This window comes from Platalea leucorodia, assembly GCF_965183815.1.
Source record: "Platalea leucorodia genome assembly, chromosome: 10".
NCBI lineage: Eukaryota > Metazoa > Chordata > Aves > Pelecaniformes > Threskiornithidae > Platalea > Platalea leucorodia.
Window position 1 is genome coordinate 20,328,807 of NC_138832.1, and position 24,930 is coordinate 20,353,736.

Below are 24,930 nucleotides of genomic sequence, written 5' to 3' on the forward strand. Positions count from 1 at the left end.
GGGCTCTGAATTCTATAATATCTTGTGATATGAATTAATTGCTTCTCCTCTAAATATCACAATGAATAACCTCTACAGAGGCTACAACATTGGCAAAATAAAAAATCCATTAGCAGCAAATTAATTTTAACTACATTACTTGAATTAAACTTACTAAAGCGTATTTCAAGACTATGCTGTATTTAGCTGGCTTCTTGTAATGAAATTATCAACATGAAAAAAGAATCTTATGTATATACACACACACTCCACTCTATTCTCATTAAATATTTTATTCTTCTAAATGTTTCTTCAAAATTGATAAGAAACCCGGGTTAGAAGGGCATCCTGTAGTTAACAAATAAGAGTTCACATATCTGATTCCAGGTAAGACCTTAAGGATATCTTGACTGTACATTCTGTACAAAACAGAGATGCAGAGGTAACATTGTGGGACCCCAAATAAGACCTCTCTGTTTGGATGATCCTTCTATAATTAGGTGAACTGTTGTACAAACAGTCCGCATTAATGCTGTGACTAAAACCTTCATTGCAAAAAAGACTTAAGTCCTAGTTCCATATATAAAACCATTATCAGGCTTAGTTTTTCCTCTCAGTTATGTGGCAGTACAATAACACTGACTGCAGCAGTATAGTAGGATGCAACATAGTATTTTTGCTGCAGAAAGGATAAAATTTGAGCAATATTATCAGATTTCACCATGAAGAAAAACAGTGGAGCTGAAAGCTAATTTAACAAAAATTCAGAATAGTGATGCTTCTACAGAGCTAAGTGAATTTTTCAGTAGCTTCTTACTTCTCTAGAATAACCTTTATAGCCGTAACATTTCTAGCCTTTATCCTTGTACCTCTAAACTCTTAAAAGGCTACAAGAAAAATTACCTTTTGTTTTTCTCTATAATCTTCACCTTCAAAGTTGTATAAGCTCATCTCTGTGTCCATAGTGAAATTTCGTAAGGAGCTCTCCCCCATTTTCTGCAATCGTTCATTCATTTCAGCTGTCTAAAAATATACAAAGAAACTTTTAGGCTCACTCAAGCTGTTTTATCTTTTCTGAAAAAAACAGCTTTCATCATTATTGAAACATTCTCAATGTCTTTTTCTGCTTTAAACTTTTACTTACGTTTTTCTTGTAAGGAAAGATGCCCATAGCGCTTTCCAATTTTGAACAATCTGACTCCAAGACTTTCCATTAAACTAAATTTATTATGCTGGGATATAGCCCTACAACTGTATGATTTCACTTTTAAATTTAAATGAAATTTATACCCAACTCTTTAGAGCTGAAATGGTAGTCCATTTTTCCACAGAGCTACGTGTTCCCTAATAAAGTTCCATAAAGATTTTGTGTCTATTAGAATTGTTAGCATAAACTTTACATCTTTCTAAAAGCCCACAAAATAAACAGTGCTTAAGATACGGTGCACACAGTCTGGACTTTGAAAATAATTGTAACTCACTAATTCTACTCCCTCAAAACCTTCATAAGCTTTAAAATATTTACAAATAGTAAACTAATAGTTGGACATCAAAATAGATTTACATAATCAGATTTAACGTATATTTTGTGCATATATATTTAATGTTTGACACATTTTGAATTCTGTACGAAACTGTTCTCTAACCTTCTTTTCACCTCTTTCTAAAATAGTGGTTATATCTTCTTCTGTCAGCTCACTATCTTTGGAAGCAAAAACATGTGTGGCTCCATGCCGGATCATCTGCAGCATTTCATCTTTTGCCAGTTTGTTAGACTGTTGGTCTATGAGCCTTCCTAAAATTAGAAGAAACCGTGTTGAATGTTATAATACAAAAGTTCTAGTAGGACCATGCAAACAGTGGATTTTAGTTCACTGGCAAAACAAGAAAGGAAAAACAAAAGAGCCATACAGAAAAAAACTACATTTCACTTGAGCTGAAAGCAAACAGAAATCGGGAACTTCAGGGAAAATAAAAAAAATATCAACTTTGGATCAAGCCGTAACAAAGAATGTTTCACATTCAGATAATCCAAATTTTATGTTTAATATCTTATTCTTACAAAGTTAGCTGCACTTAAGATCAAAATCCTATTTCAAGATGAAAAATGACAACGTATTCTGCAATAACCATTAAGAAGTACTTAAGATTCTTAACACTCACTTCATTGATTTCAACCCAAATCTCTGAATATTTTTCCCAAAATTCTAATTTCTGTCCCAAAACTTCACTTATCCTATCTCATCTCTTCACAGACCATCAAAATTTTGACCAGCATCCTTTCAGTAGCCCACCCTTTTGGAAATACAACCAACCTTCAAAACTTAGCTTAAGAACCTTAGTTTTTGACAAACTATTCTTCCAAGAGCTTCTAAACAAAGACACACAAAGCAGTTTTCATGTTCAGTAAATTCATATGTGGCAAGAAGCACATCTATATAATTATTTTTATCTGTCATGGCACATATCTTTTTTTTCTTTTTTTTTCCTTAACATATCACAAAAAACAAGTAACCTCTATTCAGCTGTAGTTTGCTTTCCTCATTTAGAGTCTAAGTCTATGCCCACATTATTTAGGAAAACAAATGTTTTTCAAAAATTTCAGCCGAACAAGTGAATAACTTATACATTACAGTTTCTTAGGTTGATTTAGTATACTGCTATTATACACAAGGCCTGCTTTCTCTCATACTGTACATTTGTACAGTTATTTAACCCATACTTTAAGGGACTGAACAATTCTGTTGCAGACAAACATATATAGCAGTTGATACCTTGTTGTATAACTATAGAGTCCAGTCTCAGTTTTATTTCAGCTCTTTCTACAATCCTCTCTTCAACAGTATTATCAGTGATTAGTCGAAACACCCGTACTGGTTTCTTTTGACCAATACGATGCGCACGATCCTAACAAACATAAATCAATAAGTGTTCAGCAACAAAAACTCACAAGCAATAGACAGTTAGCTTGCTAAATAGCAGAAACAGCAGACTGAAAGTAGCATATATTTCTTGGTTCCTTGCTTATTCAAGAGTACACAAAAACATAAAACCAGTATGGCAATATTTACTTATATCTGGTTATTACACCTTTTAAGTTTGGGTCATTCTATGGTAATAAATGCATCTAGCTCCTTGTAAATGAAAACCAAGTGTCTGTCTAGACTGCAATCGGGAAGTGGAGATACAGCAGTATATACATACACACATCTGCACTGCTTTCAAACTAATTCTCTCACTTGACACAGGTATTGAAACTTTGGCATCCCTGGCTTGAGCATATTAATTCCATGGGCAAAGTCCATGCAGCCACAGCTTCAATACTGTAGTTGTCCCAGGCTAGCGACATTAAAGCATCAACATGCAGCTCCCATAGTACAGGTACAATACACAGCAAATAAGGTTGTATGACTCACATACTATACCTATTTGTAACAAAACTTGTGTTTATTCTCTCTGGAAAGCATGAATAAAAATATTATTTTGTCCTCTTAAATAAAAAAAGTTAAACAACTGGCCTTCAAGCTGTTGGTACCAGGATTTTCTGACTGTCCTTTAAATGTAAGTCATTAAATCTTTTACTCTACTGCATAATATTCATTTCTTCCTGGAAATCCTACTAAAGCTCACAAATCACACTCATCAGTTTCCAGGAAGTCAGGCTACTATTGTAGTCAGCATGCATATCCAAAGGATGAGTTATTCACAGTCAATATTTGATGTGTTTAAGGGCATTACAAAAACAAACAAACAAAAACAAAAAACAAACTCACAAGCCACAGAACAAATACCCCACCCCTCCAATCATGCAAGAAGGATCATGTGATTTCTATTCCACATGAAACAAATTATAGACTTGATTTTTTTATTTTTATATTCAGCACTCAAAGAGAAGATTTTAGTATGTTTAACCCAAAGATAAGCGTTTTATTCCCCTGGCATCACCACTGAATGATTTTACACTTATGCAGAAACAGGGCAGGTTGCAAAAGCGTAAGCTTCCCAAAAGGGAGGAATATAAAGCTGCATGTTTTTACTACTTTGCTATTATTTTGGAAACAGTCCTCTGTTATTCATTTATTGTTGTCTTCTGGAAAGACAGAATTAAAATAATTGTATGGATAAATAATATTGATACAGTATTTTGACAGAGGTAATCTTATTCAATTATGAAAATAATTAAGACATATTTACAGAGAAAAATCTAGTTTCTTCCACAATTCTGGTCATGCCCTCTTTATTCAATTCCTTAGTTCCTTGGTATTAAATACAAAAAGGAAAGAAAAATAACAAAAATGCAAGTTCTGGAAACACTTATACAAAATAGAACAATGACAACTTTAACAAATGAATGTGCATTAGGGAGTTAACTCACCATAGCTTGCAGATCTACTTGAGGGTTCCAGTCTGAATCGTAGAGAATAACCACATCAGCAGTTGCCAAATTAATTCCAAGACCTCCAGCTCTGGTACTTAGCATGAAAATGAATTTACTGCTGTTGGGAGCATTAAATGTGTCTATTGCTTCCTAAAGAAAAAAAGTGTCGTTAAAGTATCAGAGTTTTCAAACAAGCTTCCAATACGTTGGTGGCTTTTCAATGAAGTTTCTTTGAAATGTACAGAATTTTCATATCAAAACCAGTTTTTAATAGAAGTAAGAAACTGTAGGTTTGCAGAGATGGAAAAATCCATTCTGAGTTCCACAAAATATTACATTTTTCATTTAGTTGAGGAACAAAGGAAAACTACTTTACTGTGGACTTTGGTTAGGAAAAACATACACCCTTAGCAGCCTTTTTAAACTGTAGTATTTTTCCTTTAAACAATGATGTAGCTACTTGCATATATGTATATGTAAATAACAACTTCATAATAATCTAATATGTAAAACAAAGACATTTCTTGTTTACATACAACTTTCTCACCTCTCTTTCTTCATGTGGTGTCTGTCCATCAAGTCGGCAGTACTCATATCCACGCCACATGCAATAGTCTTCCAAAATATCCAGTAAGCGAGTCATCTGACTAAAAAGTAGAACTCTGGAACCTGACAGAACACCACAGATGGTTTTGTCATTGGTTTCATGCTTTCACGTTAATCTTATCACAGAACCTGGCATGAGTAAGAATTTATGTGAAATATTCTGTAATATGCCTAACTTATTTGAGTAAGTCTTTCTTCTGAAGTTACTTTTCTGGTATTGATTTAACTTCTCCTTGAGACAAGTTATTTGATAATTCATACAGAAGAAATACACAGCTAAAGAAACAGAATACCTGGAACCATGGTAAGATAAGTAGTTGATGACTGATGCACACAAACTAATCCTTTGATCAGAAATTTTCTTAAAGACAACAGAATAGATCTGCTTTCCCTTTCCTTCTGCTTCTCCATATTATTAGCCTTCCTTATCATTCCTGTAAGACTTCCTTCCCTCCATGTTTTAAGATCTACAGAAAAATTATTTTCAACAAAAACCTCACCGAAAGTAATGAATGCGTTCACTGGAGGAAAGACCAGAAGGAATCTATGCAATTTTTGAAAGGTAGTTTAACTTACAACGAGCACTCAGATCGCTACTGTTCATAAATGGTACTCACCTTGCTCTCTGAGTTTTGCTAGCAGTTTATCCAGAACTAACATTTTACCACTGTTAGTGATGAGATGTGTGTCAGTGGTGTAAGGAGGGCCCGGCTCAGCACCATCAAATAGGTAAGGATGGTTACAGCATTTCCGCAGCTGCATCAGAATATTCAGCAGACGCATCTTATCCATTTTCCCAGCTGAATTCAGGATATCAATATCTTTCATCAGGATCCTTGTATACCTGAAGTTTTACAGGCAATTTTGAACAACTCTCAGTTTTTATTTGATATTTAAAACATGAATGAAACCCTGCAATATCCCACTTATTTCTGGATGTGGGCATTTGCTTTGTCTGCATAATAATGAGCTATATTATTATGAAACTTGGCAAAAACATCTGACTGATAATAAGGATTTATAAATCCATACCTAAACATGAAAGGCAATTTGCCTGTGAGTTACAATGATCTGTCATTTACTGGGTTATCTCACACTTCCATTTTAGGACTACGAAGTGGATTAAAGATATCATTTATTTGACTGAAGCTGCTAAACTGACCTAGCTCCTTTGCTCACATCTCTTCTGGGTATGTGGCTCCTCAAGGTTTTATTTTAGTTTCAGCTCAGACTTTTACTGGTGCATACATACTTGCATCAAAGGAGGAAACTTAGTAGGCATATGTTCTTTCAAATAAAATTAAGAAAGCAAAAGAAGTTTCTGCTTTCTTCCTCCCAACCTTTTCATTACCCTTCCTGAGCTTTTTGTAACATATGCATCTTTAAATAAAGCCCCAAAGACAGCTATAAATAGGCTTCTCCACCTGACTGTCTTAATATGCAACTACAAGGAAAATAAAAAAAAAAAATCACTGTGAAGAGCTGTAGTGTTCTTATCAGAAAAGAATCTTACTTTGATGTAAGTAACTCACCATTCCCTCTGCATTTTGCTGAGCCCGAGATAGATTTTTACTTCCTTCTTTGGAGGCAAACTCTTTTCTACTTCAGCTTTTATGCGACGTAATAAAAATGGCTTCAAAACCTACACAAATTAAAGAGTTTTTCCACAGATAAATTTATAAAATTGATTGCCTCAAATACAAAATTAACAGATTCAATTACCTGATATTTATTCAGAACTAATCAAAACCTATTGCTGTCATGGTGACTCCTTCAGAAAAATTCTGCTAAAGTCTGAAACATGAAGTTTTGTCCACTAATAGGCTAAGTTCACACATAAATATGTAACGCTACATAAAGATTGCCATATTCATACCAGTTGTTATCCTAAGCAAGGGCCAAACCCATAAGCTTATAAAATCTATTTATTACCTTTTAACATAAGCTCTGTTTCATTTCCACTAGCAGCGTATACAAAATACACCAACATTTCAAAGATGAGCGATGTATGTTGTACTTCCTTCTGATTTTTTTTTTTGTTACTGTATGATGAAAAATGTCTTTTACCTCATGCACAGTAACACAAAGGTAAAGGCATGCCTTTATTCAGACTAGCACGACGTGTATCAGTGTACTATTCACAACAATAAATGGTTTCAAAAAGATCTCAAAATTCTTTATTTTCACATTTTACTTACAGATTTTGTCTGCTTCAAACAGTAATGTTACAAAAAGCAGTATCTATAATAGTAAGTTCCAATATTTAATTCATGAAAATTCTGCTGGGCATTTCTGTAACTAAATACCTTCACATTCATCTTCTCAACTTTGAGATGAAGGGGCAAATAATCTGTTTTTCTTTTTTACACTGTGCATGCCAACGATGACATGATTACAGCTTTAATTACTTACAGCATGAAGTCTTTCTACAAGTTTCTGATCACCAAGACAATTTTTAGTGTCGAACCACGAGTCAAAATCCTGCAGTGAGAAACAGCACAATTGGTACGAACAGTTTATCATCTGTAGTTTTAACAGACACATATTGACTCTCTCTCACTCCAGCTGAGTGTGGCATAAATCTTGAGACAAGTGACTTCTATGAGTGAAACCAAAATCAGCCTGCAATTCTGTGCCAGCTCCCCAGCATGTTATAACATTCAGGGCAACTGAGTAACTCCACAGACAAAATACTATTACTCTGCTTAATTTGCAATAGCCTTCCACACTCATCACTGCAGTGTCCAAGTTCTTCCACTTAGTGCTTGCGTAATGATAGGGCAAGAAGGTATGAAAAGAAACCAGAATCCTTAGGTAAATGAGATGGACAACAGAGCAAAAAGAATGGAAGCAAGCAATACAAGTACAAGGAAACATTAACAGTAAAAGAGGAGAAAGATGACTCAAATTCTAAATGAAAAACAGGCTTACGCCTATTTGGATGCTTTATATTCCTCATTCTGCATTGCTTTCCCAAACTTTGTTCCACTTTGCATAATTCTTGAACATTTAAAGTATTACATTTGCTATTACTGGCCTGAGGCCTTATCTGCACTAACAGAATCCACTGTTTTAACTAGGTAGAGCAAAAAAAGTAGTCTACAGTTAGGTAAGCCACAGAGCTTCTACTGAATTCTGGTCTTCCATATCATACATCTCTTAATAGGCTGGTTGTTCTTCTCTTCTACAGAAAACAGCCTGGGAATCAAAATAAAAAGAACAAGACTGTACTTCCAAACCTCAACTTACATCTGCAGAATTGAAGACATCAGGTAAAAGAAAATTGAGTAAAGCCCACAGCTCGTGGAGGTTATTCTGTAAAGGAGTTCCCGTAAGCAGCAATCGATTTGTTGTCTTGAACTCACGTACAATTTCTGACAGCTAGAAATATAACAAATAGTTATCATCATCATGTACATTTAAGCATAATTAATTTTCATCAGTTTCTGAAATTTAAACAATGTCAATTAAATTTAAAGACAGTGAGCTACCTATGAAATTCATATTTACCACCCAATATCTTACAGCTTGTATTTTAAAAAAAAACACTACACCTAACACTTAAAATCTGCTAAAAATCAGATGGAATCTTTTGTGTTAAATTATCTTCAAAGTATCAAATAATTTTGAGTTTACCTTAGACTTCTCATTCTTTATTCTGTGGGCTTCATCAATTACCAGGTACCTCCAGTTAAATTTTTTGAAGACTGATTTCTCTTTAATTACCATTTCATATGATGTAACACAAACATCCCATTCACCAGGCATCATAACATCGCGGATAAAAGCAGCCTAAAGCAGAATAATTAAATTAATAAACATTTATGAATATGAACAATTTATATGGAATTCGGTGAAACCTATCTCCACCAACATTACTGATGCTCTAAGCGAGCACACAAAAGACGACTCTGAAACATCTTTCCAGTAACTCAAAGTTACTCTAACAAAAGCCTTCAATCTTTTGTGCTTTAGGCACAGACAGATTATCAGCTGGGGTTAAGCAAAACACCAATTTTCTCCTATTCAAAATTAAATATTTACTCTTCAGCATAATTTTGCTGTAATTTAGATACAGTACGTACTACCAGTAGGGAAAAAACTCTCCGAACTAACTAGTCCAAAGACACAATCCACAGAGTGTTTCAGAACAACTCATGTAGCCCACTCCCATCTTCTCTCTTTCCTAAAGATCTCCCTCCTCTGTCCCATCTCTATTTTGTATGGGGATGCATATCTAGGCATATAAATCCTTTCATACGAAAGGATATCACCCTATGGAAAAGCCACACATGCAGGTCTCCAAGAACTTGCTTAGTAGGGTACGCTGACCACCCCAGTTAGTAGGACTGACAGAACTGTTCAAGTCCACAGCCTTGAAGAGCTACCCAATAAAGAAGTGTTCTGTGCAATACCACGCGCTGACTTACAAATGCAAATGTAAGCTCAGAGCTGCCTTTCCACCACAGACCAGAGAGATTAAGTAGAAAACAAGGAAATGAAAAGTTATGACAATACAAACGTAAGACTCTGAAGCAAAGAAAGTATAAAGTGAAGGCGCATGCCTCCCTTCAACACAATTTCATTCTACGGAATTAGCAACAAACACACTGTCGTTCAAATATTATCAGACTTCAAATTAAAACAATCTACAAAGAGTGGTACAGTCAAATCCAAGACTATAGCATTGGAAGAACTTTCCAAATCACTGGCAAAACCAGTAGTTCCTCTCACAGAATCATAGAATCGTTTAGGTTGGAAAAGACCCTTAAGAGCATCAAGTCCAACCGTTAACCCAACACTACCAAGTCCACCACTAAACCATGTCCCTAAGCACCACATCTACCTGGCTTTTAAATACCTCCAGGGATGGGGACTCAACCACTTCCCTAGGCAGCCTGTGCCAGTGCCCGACTGCCCTTTTGGTGAAGAAGTTTTTCCTCATACCCAATCTAAACCTCCCTTGGCATGACTTGAGCCCATTTCCTCTTGTTACTTGTGAAAACCCCAGTTCCCTCAGCCGCTCCTCATAAGACTTGTGCTCTAGACCCTTCACCAGCTAAGATGCCCTTCTCTGGACACACTCCAGCACCTCAATGTCCTTCTTGTAGTGATGGGCCCAAAACTGAACACAGGATTCATCGTGTGGCCTCACCAGTGCCAAGTACAGGGTGACGATCACTGCCCTAGTCCTGCTGGCCACGCTATTCCTGGTACAAGCCAGGATGCCATTGGCCTTCTCGGCCACCTGGGCACACTGATGGCTCATATTCAGCCAGTTGTCAACCAACACCCCCAGGTCCTTTTCCACCAGGCAGCTCTCCAGCCACTCTTCCCCAAGCCTGCAGCGTTGCATGGGGTTGTTGTAACCGAAGTGCAGGACCCGGCACTGAGCGTTGTTGAACCTCATACAGTTGGCCTCAGTCCATCGATCCAGCCTGGCCAGATCCCTCTGTAGAGCCTTCCTACCCTCAAGCAGTAACAGGCAGCCATGCAATCCATATGAGGAGCCACAGAAATCACAGGAATATCCAGCTCATTGGTCTTCAAGTTAGAAAACCACCCTATATCTATTTTAAGACCTTCACTATGAAAGATGAAAAGCTCTACAACAAAATCCCAGTTACAAGGTAAGGCATGGACATAAGACACAAGAGTGGGAGAAGTCACCTAAAAAAAGGTGAAGAAAGAGATAACAAAGCAAGGGCAATAAAGGAAAATGAATAAACACTGTCACGATGCAAACACAGAAGAGATCAAAAAAATAGGTGCAAAAAACAAAGAGGAAGACAACAGAAAAAGAGGTAAGTCAGACAGCTGTACTTTGATCCCAGTCTATTATTTCACCTATTGATTTGTATTTTTTCCTCAGTTACAAGCATTTTGCATTTTCAATGCTAGTATAGTCAAAGATTACTAAAAAATACTGTAATTACAGAAGTAGCTTAGGGAGAATTCCACATACCCAAATGCTAGTTTTTGACAAATAATGCATACATCTTTGAAACATAGAGCACTTACTCTGGCATCTTTATCTCCAATAAGGCAAACAGCACGTAACGATGGAACCCAGCGTTTGAATTCATTCATCCAATTGTGCAAAGTTGATTTTGGAACCAGGACCATGTGTGGCCCAGGAATGTTTCGGTAATGCTTCAGATAGCCTAATAATGCTATTGTTTGCAGAGTCTTACCAAGACCCTGCATTGACAAAGAGAGGGGGGAAAGAAACCTGCTGAAATGAAATACCATACAGGAATTGTTTCAAACAATTTGCCTACTATATAATTCTGCCACTTAAGTTGTTTAAAGCAAACTACACGGCAAATGTTTGCAATACGATTTCTTTCATTGCATTACAATTCCAGTTGTGAAAAATCTGTTGTAGAATGATGCAAACTACTGCATATAAATTAAATACTACAGGCACTTTAATGTTGAATTTTGCTCAATAATTACCACAAAAATTCCAAAAGATTACTGCTTACCATTTCATCTGCCAGAATGCCATTAACACCATTTTCATACAATGAGATCATCCAGTTCAAACCTCTAACCTGATAATCTCTTAGTGTTCCTCCTTTCACATCTGTAAATGTAAGATTCCTCTAAGTAGAAAAATACTAATTCTAAGTGGAAAATTTTAATTGCGATCTGCTCAGATTTTAATGACATCAAAGCAATCAGAAAACTGTCAATACAATACTTACATGAAGGAGACTCCTCAAATCGAATACACACATTAGACGTTTTTCGACTCTCCGACAACAGCTCTTCATCTTCTTCTTGTTCTGTGCGCCTGTGACGATAACTAAAGAAAGAATCCAAGATTCATGTTTATATGAAATTTCAAAACACTGACTATAAAATCAAGAGAGACAAATGATAACAGAAAATCATTGATCCAATGTGTGTGTTCTGGTACCCTGACCAAAATCATACCTTGTTAATAAGTTATTCCTTATGGTTCATTCCAGCTTTAATTAGAAAGGCTGATATGAGCCCTCTCCTCCAGAGCCATAACTATACTCTGACAACAAGTATCATGAGTTCTCTAAGGTACTTTTTAACGAGCAACACAGAAATACAAGACACACCAGTGGTGGCCTTAGAATCAATTACTTGATAACCATACCGTTCAGAAGACTCACATATTCGATTAAAAAAAATTAAAAATTTATAAAATACAAAATGCCATTTTGTAAACGTTCCAAGAACTAGTTACTTGCTACTACAAGACCCCTCAGAAATACTACATGCAGGCTATACCTGCATTACTGACTAATATAGACAGACTGGTGGGGTGAGGCAATTGGTTCTAAGGATCCAACATCCACACGACATGCACGTTGTCTTGTTTTAACCTGGCCTGGCTCCACTCTGGTCTCACTGACATGTCCACTAGCAGCTGGAGCACATCAGGTGCGTTTCTGGAGCGCATCTTCTAGTTCAGCATTATGCAAAAGAAATTCAATTCATGTGCTCCAAAAATCACTCCACAATATGGACCAAAGCATGGTAAGTGGCAAGAATAAGGGAATTTACTTTAAAAGTGCATTCCTGATCTAAGGCCACACAACATTGATGGATCGGCACACATACACCAACCAGCTTTTAAAGAAATTATGATACACCACTAATAGGAAAAGTTCTGGACTTACTCAAGGCACAATCTGTATGCTACTAACTAACTAGATATGTTAAAACATATAATTTTTTGAAAGCATAAGAGGTTGGAAATAAAACATACTCCCCAGCAGAAATCAAACTCTGTTTTTCATCTTTCTTCATCCGTGGCCGTCCCAGCTTGACTTTCAATGGAGATGTTGGTGATTTTTGTGCTGCAGGCTGAATAAAATGCGCAAAAAGTTCTGTCTGCTTCAGGAGGAATTCAAACCGTTTTGCTCGATCTGCTTTCTAGTTTCCAAAGTGGGAAGAGAATTAAAAAAAAGAAAAATCAGTAACTTTTCTTCATAAAAAATATATTTTTGTTAACGTATTGGGTTTGCGTGGCAACATTTTGGTAGCTGGGGGGCTACAGGGGTGGCTTCTGTGAGAAGCTGCTAGAAGCTTCCCCTACGTCCGATGGAGCCAGCGCCAGCCAGCTCCAAGACGGACCCGCCGCTTCCCAAGCCCAAGCCCATCAGCAACAGTGGTAGCGCCTCTGGGATAGCGTATTTACGGGGGGGGGGGGGAACCTGCGCAATTGCAGAGGAAGAGAAGAGTGAGAATATGTGAGAGGAACAGCCCTGCAGATACCCAGGTCAGTGAAGGAGGGGAGGAAGTGCTCCAGGTGCTGGAGCAGAGATTCCCCTACAGCCCCTGGGGAAGCAGGCTGTGCCCCTGCAGCCCGTGGAGGTCCATGGTGGAGCAGAGATCCACCTGCAGCCCGTGGAGGGCCCCACGCCGGAGCAGGGGGATGCCTGAAGGAGGCTGTGACCCCATGGGAAGCCCGTGCTGGAGCAGGCTCCTGGCAGGACCTGTGGCCCTGTGGAGAGAGGAGCCCAGGCTGGAGCAGGTTTGCTGGCAGGGCTTGTGACCCCGTGGGGGACCCACGTTGGAGCAGTCTGCTCCTGAAGGACTGCACCCATGGAAGGGACCCACGCTGGAGCAGTTTGTGCAGAACTGCAGCCTGTGGGAAAGGCCCACATTGGAGAAGTTTGTGGGAGACTGTCTGCCTTGGGAGGGATCCCATGCTGGAGCAGGAGAAGAGTGTGAGGAGGGAGCGGCAGAGACAATGTGTGATGAACTGACCACAATCCCCATTCCCCGTCCCCCTGTCCCGCTTGGGGTGGTAGGAGGTAGAGAAATCGGGAGTGAAGTTGAGCCCAGGAAGAAGGCAGGGGCAGGGGGAAGGTGTTTTAAGATTTGGTTTTATTTCTCATTACCCTACTCTGATTTGATTGGTAATAAATTAAGCTAATTTCCTCAAGTCGAGTCTGTTTTGCCCATGACTGTAATTGGTGAGTGATCTCTCCCTGTCCTTATCTCTACCCGTGAGCCTTTCATTATATTTTCTTTCCTCTGTCAAGTTGAGGAGGGGGAGTGATAGAGCAGCTTTGGTGGGCACTTGGCATCCAGCCAGGGTCAACCCACCACAATTAAGAAACAGAATTCAGACACTCTTGATAACAACTTAGATTAGGAAAGACTGACAAGACCCTCTGCCTACTGTTAGCCAACTCGGAGGGCCACAAGCATCATGAAATACCTCTTGAGCTGCTTCAGCTTACAGCTAAGCATGAACTGCTCTAGAGCGCCCAATCATAACGTGTGGTAGCTCAAATGATCCTTCATGAGTACCACAGCAATCTGGAAGACATGGCAGGACTTGATAACCTCATCCCAGCAACTCATCCCCATTCAAAACTCAAAGATTAGTGAAACAACCCCAAAACAGTTTACTTGTATAGATTGCTTAAGTCTGCATGGCACACCAGCAACGGTGAAGGGATGCTTTAAAGGACTGCCTACAAAAGATAAAGAAAGAACTAAGGTTCTGACATATAGTAAGGGATGAAATCCTAACTTTGCTCAAGTCAGTGGCAAAACTTTCATCAGCTTCAAGGCTATCAGGATTTGATCCAAGACAACAATGTGGTAGCTCTGCTTTTAGAAGTACGACTAAAGTAATGCATGCACCAGCTCAATACTGCTTTCACTGAAGTTTGTGAATTTCGCTGTCCGATTTCAATCATTTCAGTTTTGCCATATCAATAAGGCATATGCATTCACTATATAAACACAGCAAAACATACGTCCTTCTTTGTATTTAAAAGACAACATTACATAATTTAAGAAAAATATGATAAAATGCAAGTGCTATCTGACAGAATGCAGTTGTTACCAGTTTCTCTATGCCATTTCTAAGCATCGTGTAACACTGTACCACTGAAAGCAATTTTCATGTGAGCTCCTTTATATATCCCGATATAAACTACAAAAGTGAAATTGTAGTTCTGTACCATAACTTTTCTAAGAAATATACAAACAACAAATCTTTTCTGCAGGTAACTTATATGCAAGTAAAAGTGCTCTAACAGCAATAACACAAACCAAAGAAAAAGGCAATAAAAATGAACCTGACATGCAATGCATGATCTTGCCACATGAGGGCAACACACTTCTTTTAATAGTGCACCCCTTACCAGCAAATAAACATCTCCCAGAAAAAAATTACTATTATTTTTCCATTGTATTCATTATTGGGCCATTTGTGTAAATAACTTGAAAACCGAATAAACTGTAAATATCGAGTAAAACTTTTAGGAAAAAAAAAATTCTAAAAGGGGAGTAAAGACATAGATGTTTATGTTCATACAGGATAACAAATCCATTCAGAGGATTTATATTAAACTAATAATACATGATGATTTTGGCAAGCTAACCACAACTGGTAAGGCTCCATACTGAATGCCACAATATACTTTTTTCCTGCAAAATTATTGGCTGGGTGTAAGCAGCATGAGGAAAGGTCTAGCTCACAACTGCACAACTGATGAAAGGTAGATTTGAGACCTATTCCCTTTGCCTCTTAGAACAAATGAACTAACATTCTAAGTTAGGAAAGATGTAAATTCACCATGTATTACTGTGAAACCAAGTTTAGTAATTTACTCAACTCATTCTCAAACAGATTTACTTGTGTGTCTTCTCTTTGGTTAAAAACTAAGTACTCATACAAGCAGGTATCAATTTTTCTGTGTCTAACAGTGATACTCTTCCCTGGCTTCTATGGTACCCAATCCTTTCAGACTCTACTGTAATTATTAGGCATCATTTAACATTAAAGCTTTTAAGAAAAATGTGGCAAGACACAGACACCAGCTTCAACCAAGAACTTACTACATGTATCATTCAAGAACAAGTCTTGTGATGTCCTCCTGGTTTCTGCCTCTTTGTAATACAAAAGTTACCTTGTTATCTCTCCTCTCTAGCACTACAAGCTCCCTTCATTTGTGTCATGGACAGATCCTCTTTTGCGTTGTTATGGCACATATATTATGGGGCATATCAACATGTAAAACCTTTATGTTTTTATATGATGAGAAACTGGCAGTTTCAGTATTCCTCTCATTTAAGAAGCAACTTAAGGATGCCCCTGACATGACTCAAGGGGTCATCAAATAAAACTAGCAGAGACAGATTCAAAACCAAAAGGGGAGAGTTTAAATATAAAATGCAACTGAATGGAAACTCCTTACCACAGGAGGGTGGGGATAACTAAACCTACAAGAGGAGAAAAAAAGCAAGCAGACAAATCCATGGGGAAAAGAACCCCAAAAATCCACTGACCACCACTGAGTATAATAAACACAACCTCCAACTCCAGAAATCATGCAGACAACAACACTTGGAAGAGTGGGACAGTATTTAACAGAACTATCACTATGTGCTTCCTCTGTTCTCACATTCTTCACTAAATACCTACTGTTAGCCACCCTGAGAAACACCACACTGGACTAGACATTTAAATGAATCATGATTTGTTTTTCTGACACATCCAGTCTGCAATAACTCCTTGTAACTCTGTTGATCTAGTTCAAGCAAACAAACAAATGTCATAAAAAGCAGCAGTATGTTTTGTCATGAAAACACTTACCATCTTCTCTTCATATTCTGGGTCAACTTCTTTTTCAGGTCTAGCTGCCTTTGGAGGAAGTCTGAGTTGAAACGGGGGATCATTTTTCTGGAATTCAAATTTTAAACACTTTATAAATATCAGCTTCCTTATTTACTAAAGCAAAAAGATATCAAACTGAACAAACCTACACACTACAAGATAAGCATAATACTTTTTAAAAATAATTATTTCAAAATTAAGTGACTGCATACATCACATTATTTCACCCAAAGCAGAACCTGATATCCATGATGAAACTAAAGAGCAGATATAACCAGATAAAATGTAAGTTGAAGATTTGTCTCATTCTCATGTTTATCTCTACAAATAGGATCCAAGCTGAAAGCATTGAAAGAAAGTACTGAAAGAGGACAAAGTTTAATCTTTCACAGAGATCTTGCTTTAAATGCATAATTAAATTTAATATCTTTAAAAGATATTTTAAAATATTAAATGTGATTTCTAAATGTAAAGTTCCTAACTGTAAATTTCTGGCACTTGCATCTTGGTTGGATTTTGTTTGTTTGTTTTCACTTCTAGATGAATAGCCAGAGTTCATTTGGAAATACAGGTTTAACTACACTTAGCCATATGCCTAGGAAGAGACACATTTAATTGTTTAATTAAACAACTAAATCAGTCCATGCAGCAACCACTGCAGGGTATGTTCTTAGACAGTTAACAAAGAACTACCTTATTTACTATAAATGGAAGAAATTTAAGAAACTGTAACAAAAATGGCTGACTTTTGTAGTTTATGAGATTCATTTGTGACGTCAATTGGGAAGCTCAAGCAGGTTTCTACAACTTCAACTGCTACATTGGCATATTTAAAAAAAAAGACAAAAAAGGCTGGCAAAAACCATGATATTGGCAAAATATCTTTTTTAAAAAGAGAATTGCGGGACAAATGTTTGGTGGATTTTTTTTTCCTAATTCTGTCTTTGAAGTATGCCTTTTTACACACCTCCTGCAAATAAAAAAATATTAAATATTTCTTGAGATGCATTAAATTATAAAAATGTTTTTGAAAAGCACTGAATAATCTGAAATGAACCGCCAAAGTGCATGTCTGTATAAAATGTAACAGAGCAGAGTCTTAATCTGACAAGTGCTTTAAGTATCAGCCTACTATAAATACATTAAAATGAATTAATAATTACTCTAAACTATTCAAGATCAAGTAGCAAAATCGGACCAAAATGGGACTAAATATGTAGAAGTCTGTCACGCAACACTACACTTAAATTTCAGAACTGTTACTGATAAATATATATGCCAACTTACTCTAACTTTAAACACAGAGATGACCTTCTCAAGTTTTGGTCCAAAGGCATAATTTTCTGCAAAGGTGAACAGTACTAAGTGTATCATGAAGTTGTTTGACGATTTAATGATTTTATAAATGCATGAGTTTGGCTTTGCAAGGCCAACTCATTATGTTGCAAATATGTAGCATTAGAAATGTTACTTACAGCTCCTTCAATCATATAGGTACTCCGGTCATCTCAGAAAGCAATGTTAGGAGAGGACTGTTAACACCAACATGCCAAAGAGCAGGTCATATATGTGTGTACATTCACACCTCCATTATGTTACTGTATAACATACGCTCCAGTAAGAGAGACTGCCAGTGCTAATATCAAGCCCAATCCTTGTTATTAAAGTGACAAAATGCTGCTTAGAGGAAAACAAAATTGACAGTAGGCCATTTCAGATGTCTCCCTCACTTCGCCTAGAAATAAATTACATACATATGTGCATATGGAAAAAAGTTGTCTGTCTACCTCAGGTAAGTATGAAGTTTCTCCTGGACAAAGCAGAACAACTCAATATTATAGAAATCCCTTTTAACTGCAAGTTTTCCAAGTAACCGTAATGCAATATTATCTTTCGAAGCCCCAAGGCAGATGGCTCTAATGCCAGTTCTGTTGTTACTCAGATCTCCCCAGAAGAAGAAAACTTATGGCGGCATACAAATCAAACTTATTCAGAAATAAGTATTTGTGAATAACACACTGTGAGTTAAAGAAGTAAATAAACGGACAAGTGAAATTACTGCAGCCACATAGAATCACGTCCTACACCCCACCTTTCAAGACAAAACACAGTTTCCCCCCCACTCCTCACTGCAGTGTTTCTGTCGAACATTGACAGCCCCAAAATATTAGAAATAATGAACAGGAGACTGTCAAAAGACAAACAACATGACACATGCATCCCAATACCCTTTCTCTTCTGCACAACTTACAAGGGAAAAGAACATGCTGTAGTTTCACAAAAATACTATTCTGTGCTGCTGGAGCTAGATGGGTAGTAGAGACAAGCGTCATATCCAAACTTGCTTCTGCATAATGTTCTGAGTTACAAAAATCTAGACCTTGTCAATTATTAAATTTTTATATGACTAAGAATACTTCTCTCTTACTACCAACTGGATGATGTACCTAATACGACACAGAACCACAAAGTATCTCATCACGTCTGTGAGAGTTTTACCCTAGAAACTTTACACAATGCATCTTCATCACTTAGCTGACTTAACAGAAAACAGGAGGACCAGCAGAAGCCTCAGTGCAAACAACTGATTAAGCAGTAAAAAAAAAAAAAAAAACCACTTTCATTTTTAACTCCGGGACCTAGCTGGTAACAATCTGCCTCTAACCTAGAAAAGTTTTCCATGAAAGATTAAACCCTACATAAGAGAGTCCCCTGAAAACTGGTGTCGTTTAAACACTTTACAAGAAACATGACCATGCAGCTAGTTTCGAAAATAAGAGACCCTGAGTATTCCAAGGATCCAAAATACTTCCCCTTGAAAACTCTACTAACTAGCCTAAAGAGAGCAAATAACTTCAAGCTGAGAGAGAGATTTCTATCTATTAAGTGCCATAGTTAGTCCTAAATTGGGTAGGTCACATAAACACCTAAATAAATGACTGGAAATAAGGACTGCTGCTGCTTTAGTTGACTTTACTCTCGTAACCTGTGCTATTGAGAACTTTAAACAGATGCATTAATTAGAAGGAGGCCTTTTGTGTTTAACTCACATATACAAAGTGGAAATACATTCCAAATAGCCATTAAGACACTGGTTTTGTACTGCTACAAGTGAAGTAAAACAGTGAGAGGGGACCAGAACACAACAGGTTGTATTATATGCCATTATTATGCAGTTCATGCAATTAACTGTATAGCTGTGTAACAGACCTGTGGCCCGACGTGAAGTGAAATTCCACAGCCTGAATAAAAACTCAAAGAGCAAAATCTTTCTTTTTTTTTTTTTCCTTTAAGAAACATATTGACCAGTCTGGCACAGTAGCACAATGCTGATAACATTCGAAACCATTCACTGCTTTCAAATGATTTCTCCAGGCGTTCTCTAAACATTTAGTGCCAACTTTTTATCAGTTGACATGCATATAATTTTGCAGAGTAAGTTGTATCCAATACAGAAACTTTCTCCCCTGAGCAATCAGGTAATGTTCAGAGTTACACCGTACTATATCTCATAGCTGTTTGTACATGTAAGTAATGAAATAATCAAGCGTTCTTTTCAGGCAATAATGGACTTTCATCAATTGGAATTAAAATTCTGGTTGCACTAATATCAATATTTCTTCCATTTTCTCCGATACCATAAAAATATGACACACGGTCATCGTTCCTGCTAAGTTTTCATAAGATTCATTCTTCAGGTTAAATCTTGTTCAGTTTCCAAGGATACCCGAATACGTCACTTTTTACATTCCTTGTGTCTTAGCCTGCAGTCTTTTTTCCAAAAAACTGAAGGGAGGAGGCAGGCAGCCGTACGTGCTCTTTTGAGGGGTTTACTCCACACCATGGTTGCACCGTAGCTGGGCCGAGGGAAGGCTGACGCCCCGGGGGCCGGGACAGCCCGCTTCGGCAGCGCACTCCCCGAGCCGCCACCCCGGGCCCGGGCCCTCGGCCCTGCGGACCCCCCCGGCGCCCCCCGAGCCCCACGCCCGCTGCCCCCACCCGCCCGGGACCGCTTCACCCGGGGTCAGGGGAGGGGAAACACCAGGGCGGCGGGCGCCAGAGGCGGGGGCCCCGCAGGAGCGCGGAAGCTGCGGGGGGGCGATGCGGGGCAGAGCACGGGAGCAGGGGCTGAACGGCCAGCACCGGGCTGCGCGGCTGGGAAGGAGGCGCCACGGGGGCGGCCGGACCGCACGGATGGCGGCAGCGGCCAGGGCGATGCTGAAGGACAGACCCGGGGGTCGGCCTGCACGGCGGGGCCGCGGCGGGGGGGAGGCGTCCGGGCGGGGGCCGGCCTGCAGGGCCGCCGCGCAGGCCGGGCCCTCACGGAGCGCGGCAGAGGGGCCGGCGTGCTGCCAGCGGCCCGGGCCGCCTCAGGGCCGGGCGGCCGCCTCAGGGCCGCTGTAGGAGGGGGCGGCGGGACCAGGCGCCCTTGTCCCCGGAGCCCCCCCCCCGCCCGCCCCCGGAGCGGTACCTCCTCAGCGCCGGGCTCCTGCGCAGAGGCGGCCGCGGCGGAGGTGGAAGGCAGCTCGGCATCCGCGCGGGCGGGGCCGGTACCGGTGGGGCCGGGGCCGGTGTCCATTTTGTGCGCGGCGGGTGCCTGAGCCACCGGGGGGGGGGCGGCCCCACCGCCCCAAACACCGCGCGGCCCCGCCCCTGCCGCCGGCCCGCCCCGCCCCGATCTCGCGATACTTGGGCGAGAGGCGGGGCCGGGCGCGCCCGTTTCCCGCCGAGCGCCGACGGGCGTTGGTGGCGGGGCGAGGGTGCGCGGCCTCCCCTTGCGGGGTCAGCGGGGCCTCTGGGGAGCCCGGCAGAGGCCTCGCTGCCTCCCGTCCTCTCAAGAGTCCTCACAGAAGAGAAGGCGGTCAGGGCCGCTACACACATAAGCGATCGCTCTGGATGTGCCCAAGGGCAGCGTTACGATGTACTGCGCTCTCTCAGGGCCTCCCAGGCACCCGCTGTATTGCGGAGGCAACGTTGGCTTGGAGGGGCCTGAACTGGTGCAGCCATTGCTGAGGTTCGTTCCGTGTCCCACCGGCCGCCTTCGTGATCTCCAGCGAGCGGCCAGCCTGTGCCTCGTCTGCAAGGGGCAGGACGCGCTCTCCTTCCCCTGCCTGCCCAGACAGGAGTCCCTGCGGCCACGGCATGGGCACGTAGAGCGTATGGACTCTAGACCTGTTGTAGAAGAAGGAAGGGTGGCTGCTGACAGGGAGCTGACAAAAGGATGAGGCGCTGCAGGAGCCAAACAGTAAAACAGAATGGTATGGGGCAGAAAACTTTCAACTTGCAGTTCATTTTCCTTGGTTCCAGACCCTGTTGCAAATAGCAAGTGTGTTTTCCTAAATGCCCCAGGCTGTACTCGAGAGAGGAAATTGTCTCTTAACATCTGCAGGGCTAAGAGGTATCAGTGGAGCTCCCAAAGCAAGAGTAGCTTATGGGAAAATTTTTTTTTTTCCTTAAGCCATTTCAAATTCAGCAGTGTTTGTGTATTGCATATTGAAAATTGCAGTAATGAAGCCACTCGGTTTAGTTACTGTCAATGCACGCATTTCTGGCTGTCCATGCAAGATGTTCAGATCCTCGGCTGCTGAGCTGTAACTTTGGTCATACTGCTAAAGGATTCCAAAACAATCCTTGAGATAGCAGACATAAAAATTTGAGAGCTCCGAATCAGCCGTTTTACCTGATGGTTACTTACAAAGGCAATATTGTGAGCATTTTGTCCAGACAAATAGATGAAACCCTAGCCTTGTAGGCAGAATGAGCAATAAAAGCTTCTTCATTCCAGTAAAAAGCTCAGTAGCTGTTACGAGGATCTTTTTGCGTAACTCAACAACTAAGCTGAGCAAATGGGTTATTGCAGCTCACATACACTGCATTTAGAAAGACCTCTGAGACCTCTTTTCCATCCATACATTGACTCCAATAAGGTGCCATTTTGTGAAGAGTAACTGTATGTCTGAAGTGTTCCCCTGACTGCCTGATTACTCTGAAATTCAGTATCTAAATTATGGCCCAACATAGAAGATTTAAGCTCTAAACTCCCCTTTTCCATGTTGTGAAACAGCTGCAAAACAGTAACAGTGCTGTTCCAAATTGTTCAGCACCCTATTGCCTTCTGTGTCTGTTGCATAGTTTGCAACAAAGCAAGGTCCACAGTGTCTGCAGTAGCCGTTCCACGTGATTTATTTTTAAAAGCTTTGGGAAGTACATTTTTCATAGCACAGTTGAGAAGAATGACATGACTGGTTTTGAAAGCGTACTCCAAATAGCTTTTCCAAGCAGGGCTATCTAGAAGATGAAGTTTACCGTTAGCTATGCAAAAAAGCCTCTAAGGTAGGAAAATTCCAGTCCATGACGTCTTTCTTCTTGGCCTTTACAGAAAATAGCTCACTAACCTTTTTTAATATTTGACTTTCCTACTCCAGTTTCAAATGCTTATAGCTTCTGTTTATGCAAAACACTCTCAAGTGTTTGTCACAGCTTGCTTTTTACTTGAAATTCGCAGGAACATTACATGGTGTACAAAACAATCAAGCTGCTGCTTTCATGAAAGATCCCCTTTGGATATTTTTTGCTCGTGTGCTTAACATTGGCATTTGGCACTTTGCATAGATATTCTTAGGTGCTTCTCTTAGACTATGTTGTGTGCTCCTGTGGATCCACAGGCCATTGGCTGAAAAAAATCACGTAGCCATACAACAGTATTATCATGTGATAATCTAATTAATTATAAAAAAAAGTAGTGAAGTGCTTTTTTTGTACTTACTTCGTGTACTTTTTTTTACTCATATCTTTTCTAATATATTTGCAAAATTCCACAGAATTTCTCCAATTTTTTTTGTTTTCCTGTGGTTGGGAGGCAGGAGGCTAGTTGTCATGTTGAAGCTGTAGATTTAGGTATTTGTTTTCCCAGTTTTATTACTCCTTATTTTACAGTCTGCCAGACACGATCACCAGGGCTGAATGTGTAGTCCCCCACACAGTAAGGTTTCACAGCAATTAAGAAGGGCCTCCTCTATCCAACTCAGAAAGATGGCACTTGACGTATTATATGATGAGACTTATGTTTTCTTGTCAGACATAAAAAGAGAAATTGCATATACTTAGGCTCACTGCTACCCACTTTTATGTTTCAGACACTGCTGAAATATGTAAAGAGTTAATGAGATATGGATCCAGGGGCATTTTCATATCCTGTCCAGGTAGGACCATAAGATTTTTGAAACTTTGGACTGTGGCTACTCAGCCTTTCCCAAACAGGGGACTAATTGTAGTGGTCTTAATTTCTCTAGCACAGATATATTGGGTTTGGGTAAGTTTTTAAATAAATTTTAGTATTCTGTGGAATTACTTTATAGGCTGAGTTGTTATAAAAGCACCTTCTGTGTGAGTTGTGTGGATGAGTTGTATAGGTACCTGCCTATGGGTGTGGATGGAGAAATGTTACCAAAAAGCAGGCTGAAGAAAGAAATAGCACATGCTGAGAGATAGCGTGTGAAGATCCCCCAAGAACTGATAAGCTTTAGAGACCAGCAGACCTGTTGAATTCACAAGAACAGATAAACTCAGTGCACCAAGGGTCTGCCAAATCCATACAAGGCCACCGGCACGCACAAGCACCAACAGGTTGTGTCACTTGGACCACAAGCAAAAAGCGGTGGCTATGGCTGCTAAATACCAATGAAGCCAACAGGGCTATGCATACAGCTGCTGATAAAAGAGGAGCCCTTCAAAGACTTTCTGAGCACCCTAGTAAGCAGGTGGGGTTGGCCTCCCAGCTGTTGCACAAGCGAAGTAACTTAGCGCGTGTGTGCGTAATCGAACCATGTGAATGCATAGTGTGGGTAGTTACCTGCTGTTAGCAGTAAAAACGTGATTCTGTGGATGAGAACAGCTTAAATAATACGCGGTGTCTTCAATACTGGTTGTGATTCGTGTCTTCCCTGACTTGAAAAGCCAATTTGGAAGTGACGGTACCGCTGTCAGATGCCACTAGGTGGCAACACCGACCTGTACTCGCCTGCGGCCAGCTGCGGGAGTCCTGACTTCAAGGTGATGCGGCAGCCTCTGTACTATTCAATACGAACCCTGCTCAGTCTTAAAACTGATTTGATCGAGAACAAGAGAAAAAAATATGTATATATAAGATTTGTAAACCATCTTTTACCTGCTGTTGTTTAATTACTTCTAGAAATGTATCATGTACATTCAGTATCTTCTCCCAGAAAGGCAAAAGTGTCTTCTTAAGAAGGGCCTTGGGCAGGTAGTATCCTCTGCGTTTGGGATCTGTTCAATCCCTTGTGCACATTCAGGAGGCTCTCCATTAAATGCCATAGTCCAAGAT

At 39.9% G+C, this 24,930-nt stretch overlaps 1 protein-coding gene across 14 annotated transcripts in view; it reads right to left on the reverse strand.

Annotated features, from left to right (window-relative positions):
- The window catches only part of SMARCA1 (SNF2 related chromatin remodeling ATPase 1), a 69,449-nt gene extending 48,217 nt beyond the window's left edge, over positions 1-21,232 (reverse strand). For 4 of the 14 annotated variants that reach the window (XR_014229350.1, XR_014229351.1, XM_082323261.1 and 1 more), the window contains exons 1-16: positions 19,797-20,877; positions 16,566-16,652; positions 12,714-12,880; positions 11,674-11,774; positions 11,452-11,552; positions 10,985-11,164; positions 8,600-8,755; positions 8,213-8,344; positions 7,376-7,444; positions 6,496-6,605; positions 5,581-5,807; positions 4,905-5,026; positions 4,355-4,507; positions 2,754-2,886; positions 1,626-1,774; positions 883-1,002 (exon numbers count right to left, since the gene is read on the reverse strand). Coding sequence is in view for 10 of the 14 variants with exons in the window: in XM_082323261.1 (XP_082179387.1) it covers positions 883-1,002; positions 1,626-1,774; positions 2,754-2,886; positions 4,355-4,507; positions 4,905-5,026; positions 5,581-5,807; positions 6,496-6,605; positions 7,376-7,444; positions 8,213-8,344; positions 8,600-8,755; positions 10,985-11,164; positions 11,452-11,552; positions 11,674-11,774; positions 12,714-12,880; positions 16,566-16,652; positions 19,797-19,976 (2,187 nt within the window). In the remaining 4 variants the exon portion in view is untranslated. Of the gene's footprint in view, positions 1-882; positions 1,003-1,625; positions 1,775-2,753; positions 2,887-4,354; positions 4,508-4,904; positions 5,027-5,580; positions 5,808-6,495; positions 6,606-7,375; positions 7,445-8,212; positions 8,345-8,599; positions 8,756-10,984; positions 11,165-11,451; positions 11,553-11,673; positions 11,775-12,713; positions 12,881-13,345; positions 13,452-16,565; positions 16,653-17,873; positions 19,767-19,796; positions 20,878-21,057 lie in introns of those variants that run through there. The other 10 variants (XR_014229352.1, XR_014229353.1, XM_082323259.1 and 7 more) reach the window with 7 other exon arrangements.
- Positions 21,233-24,930: the final 3,698 nt, after the last annotated feature.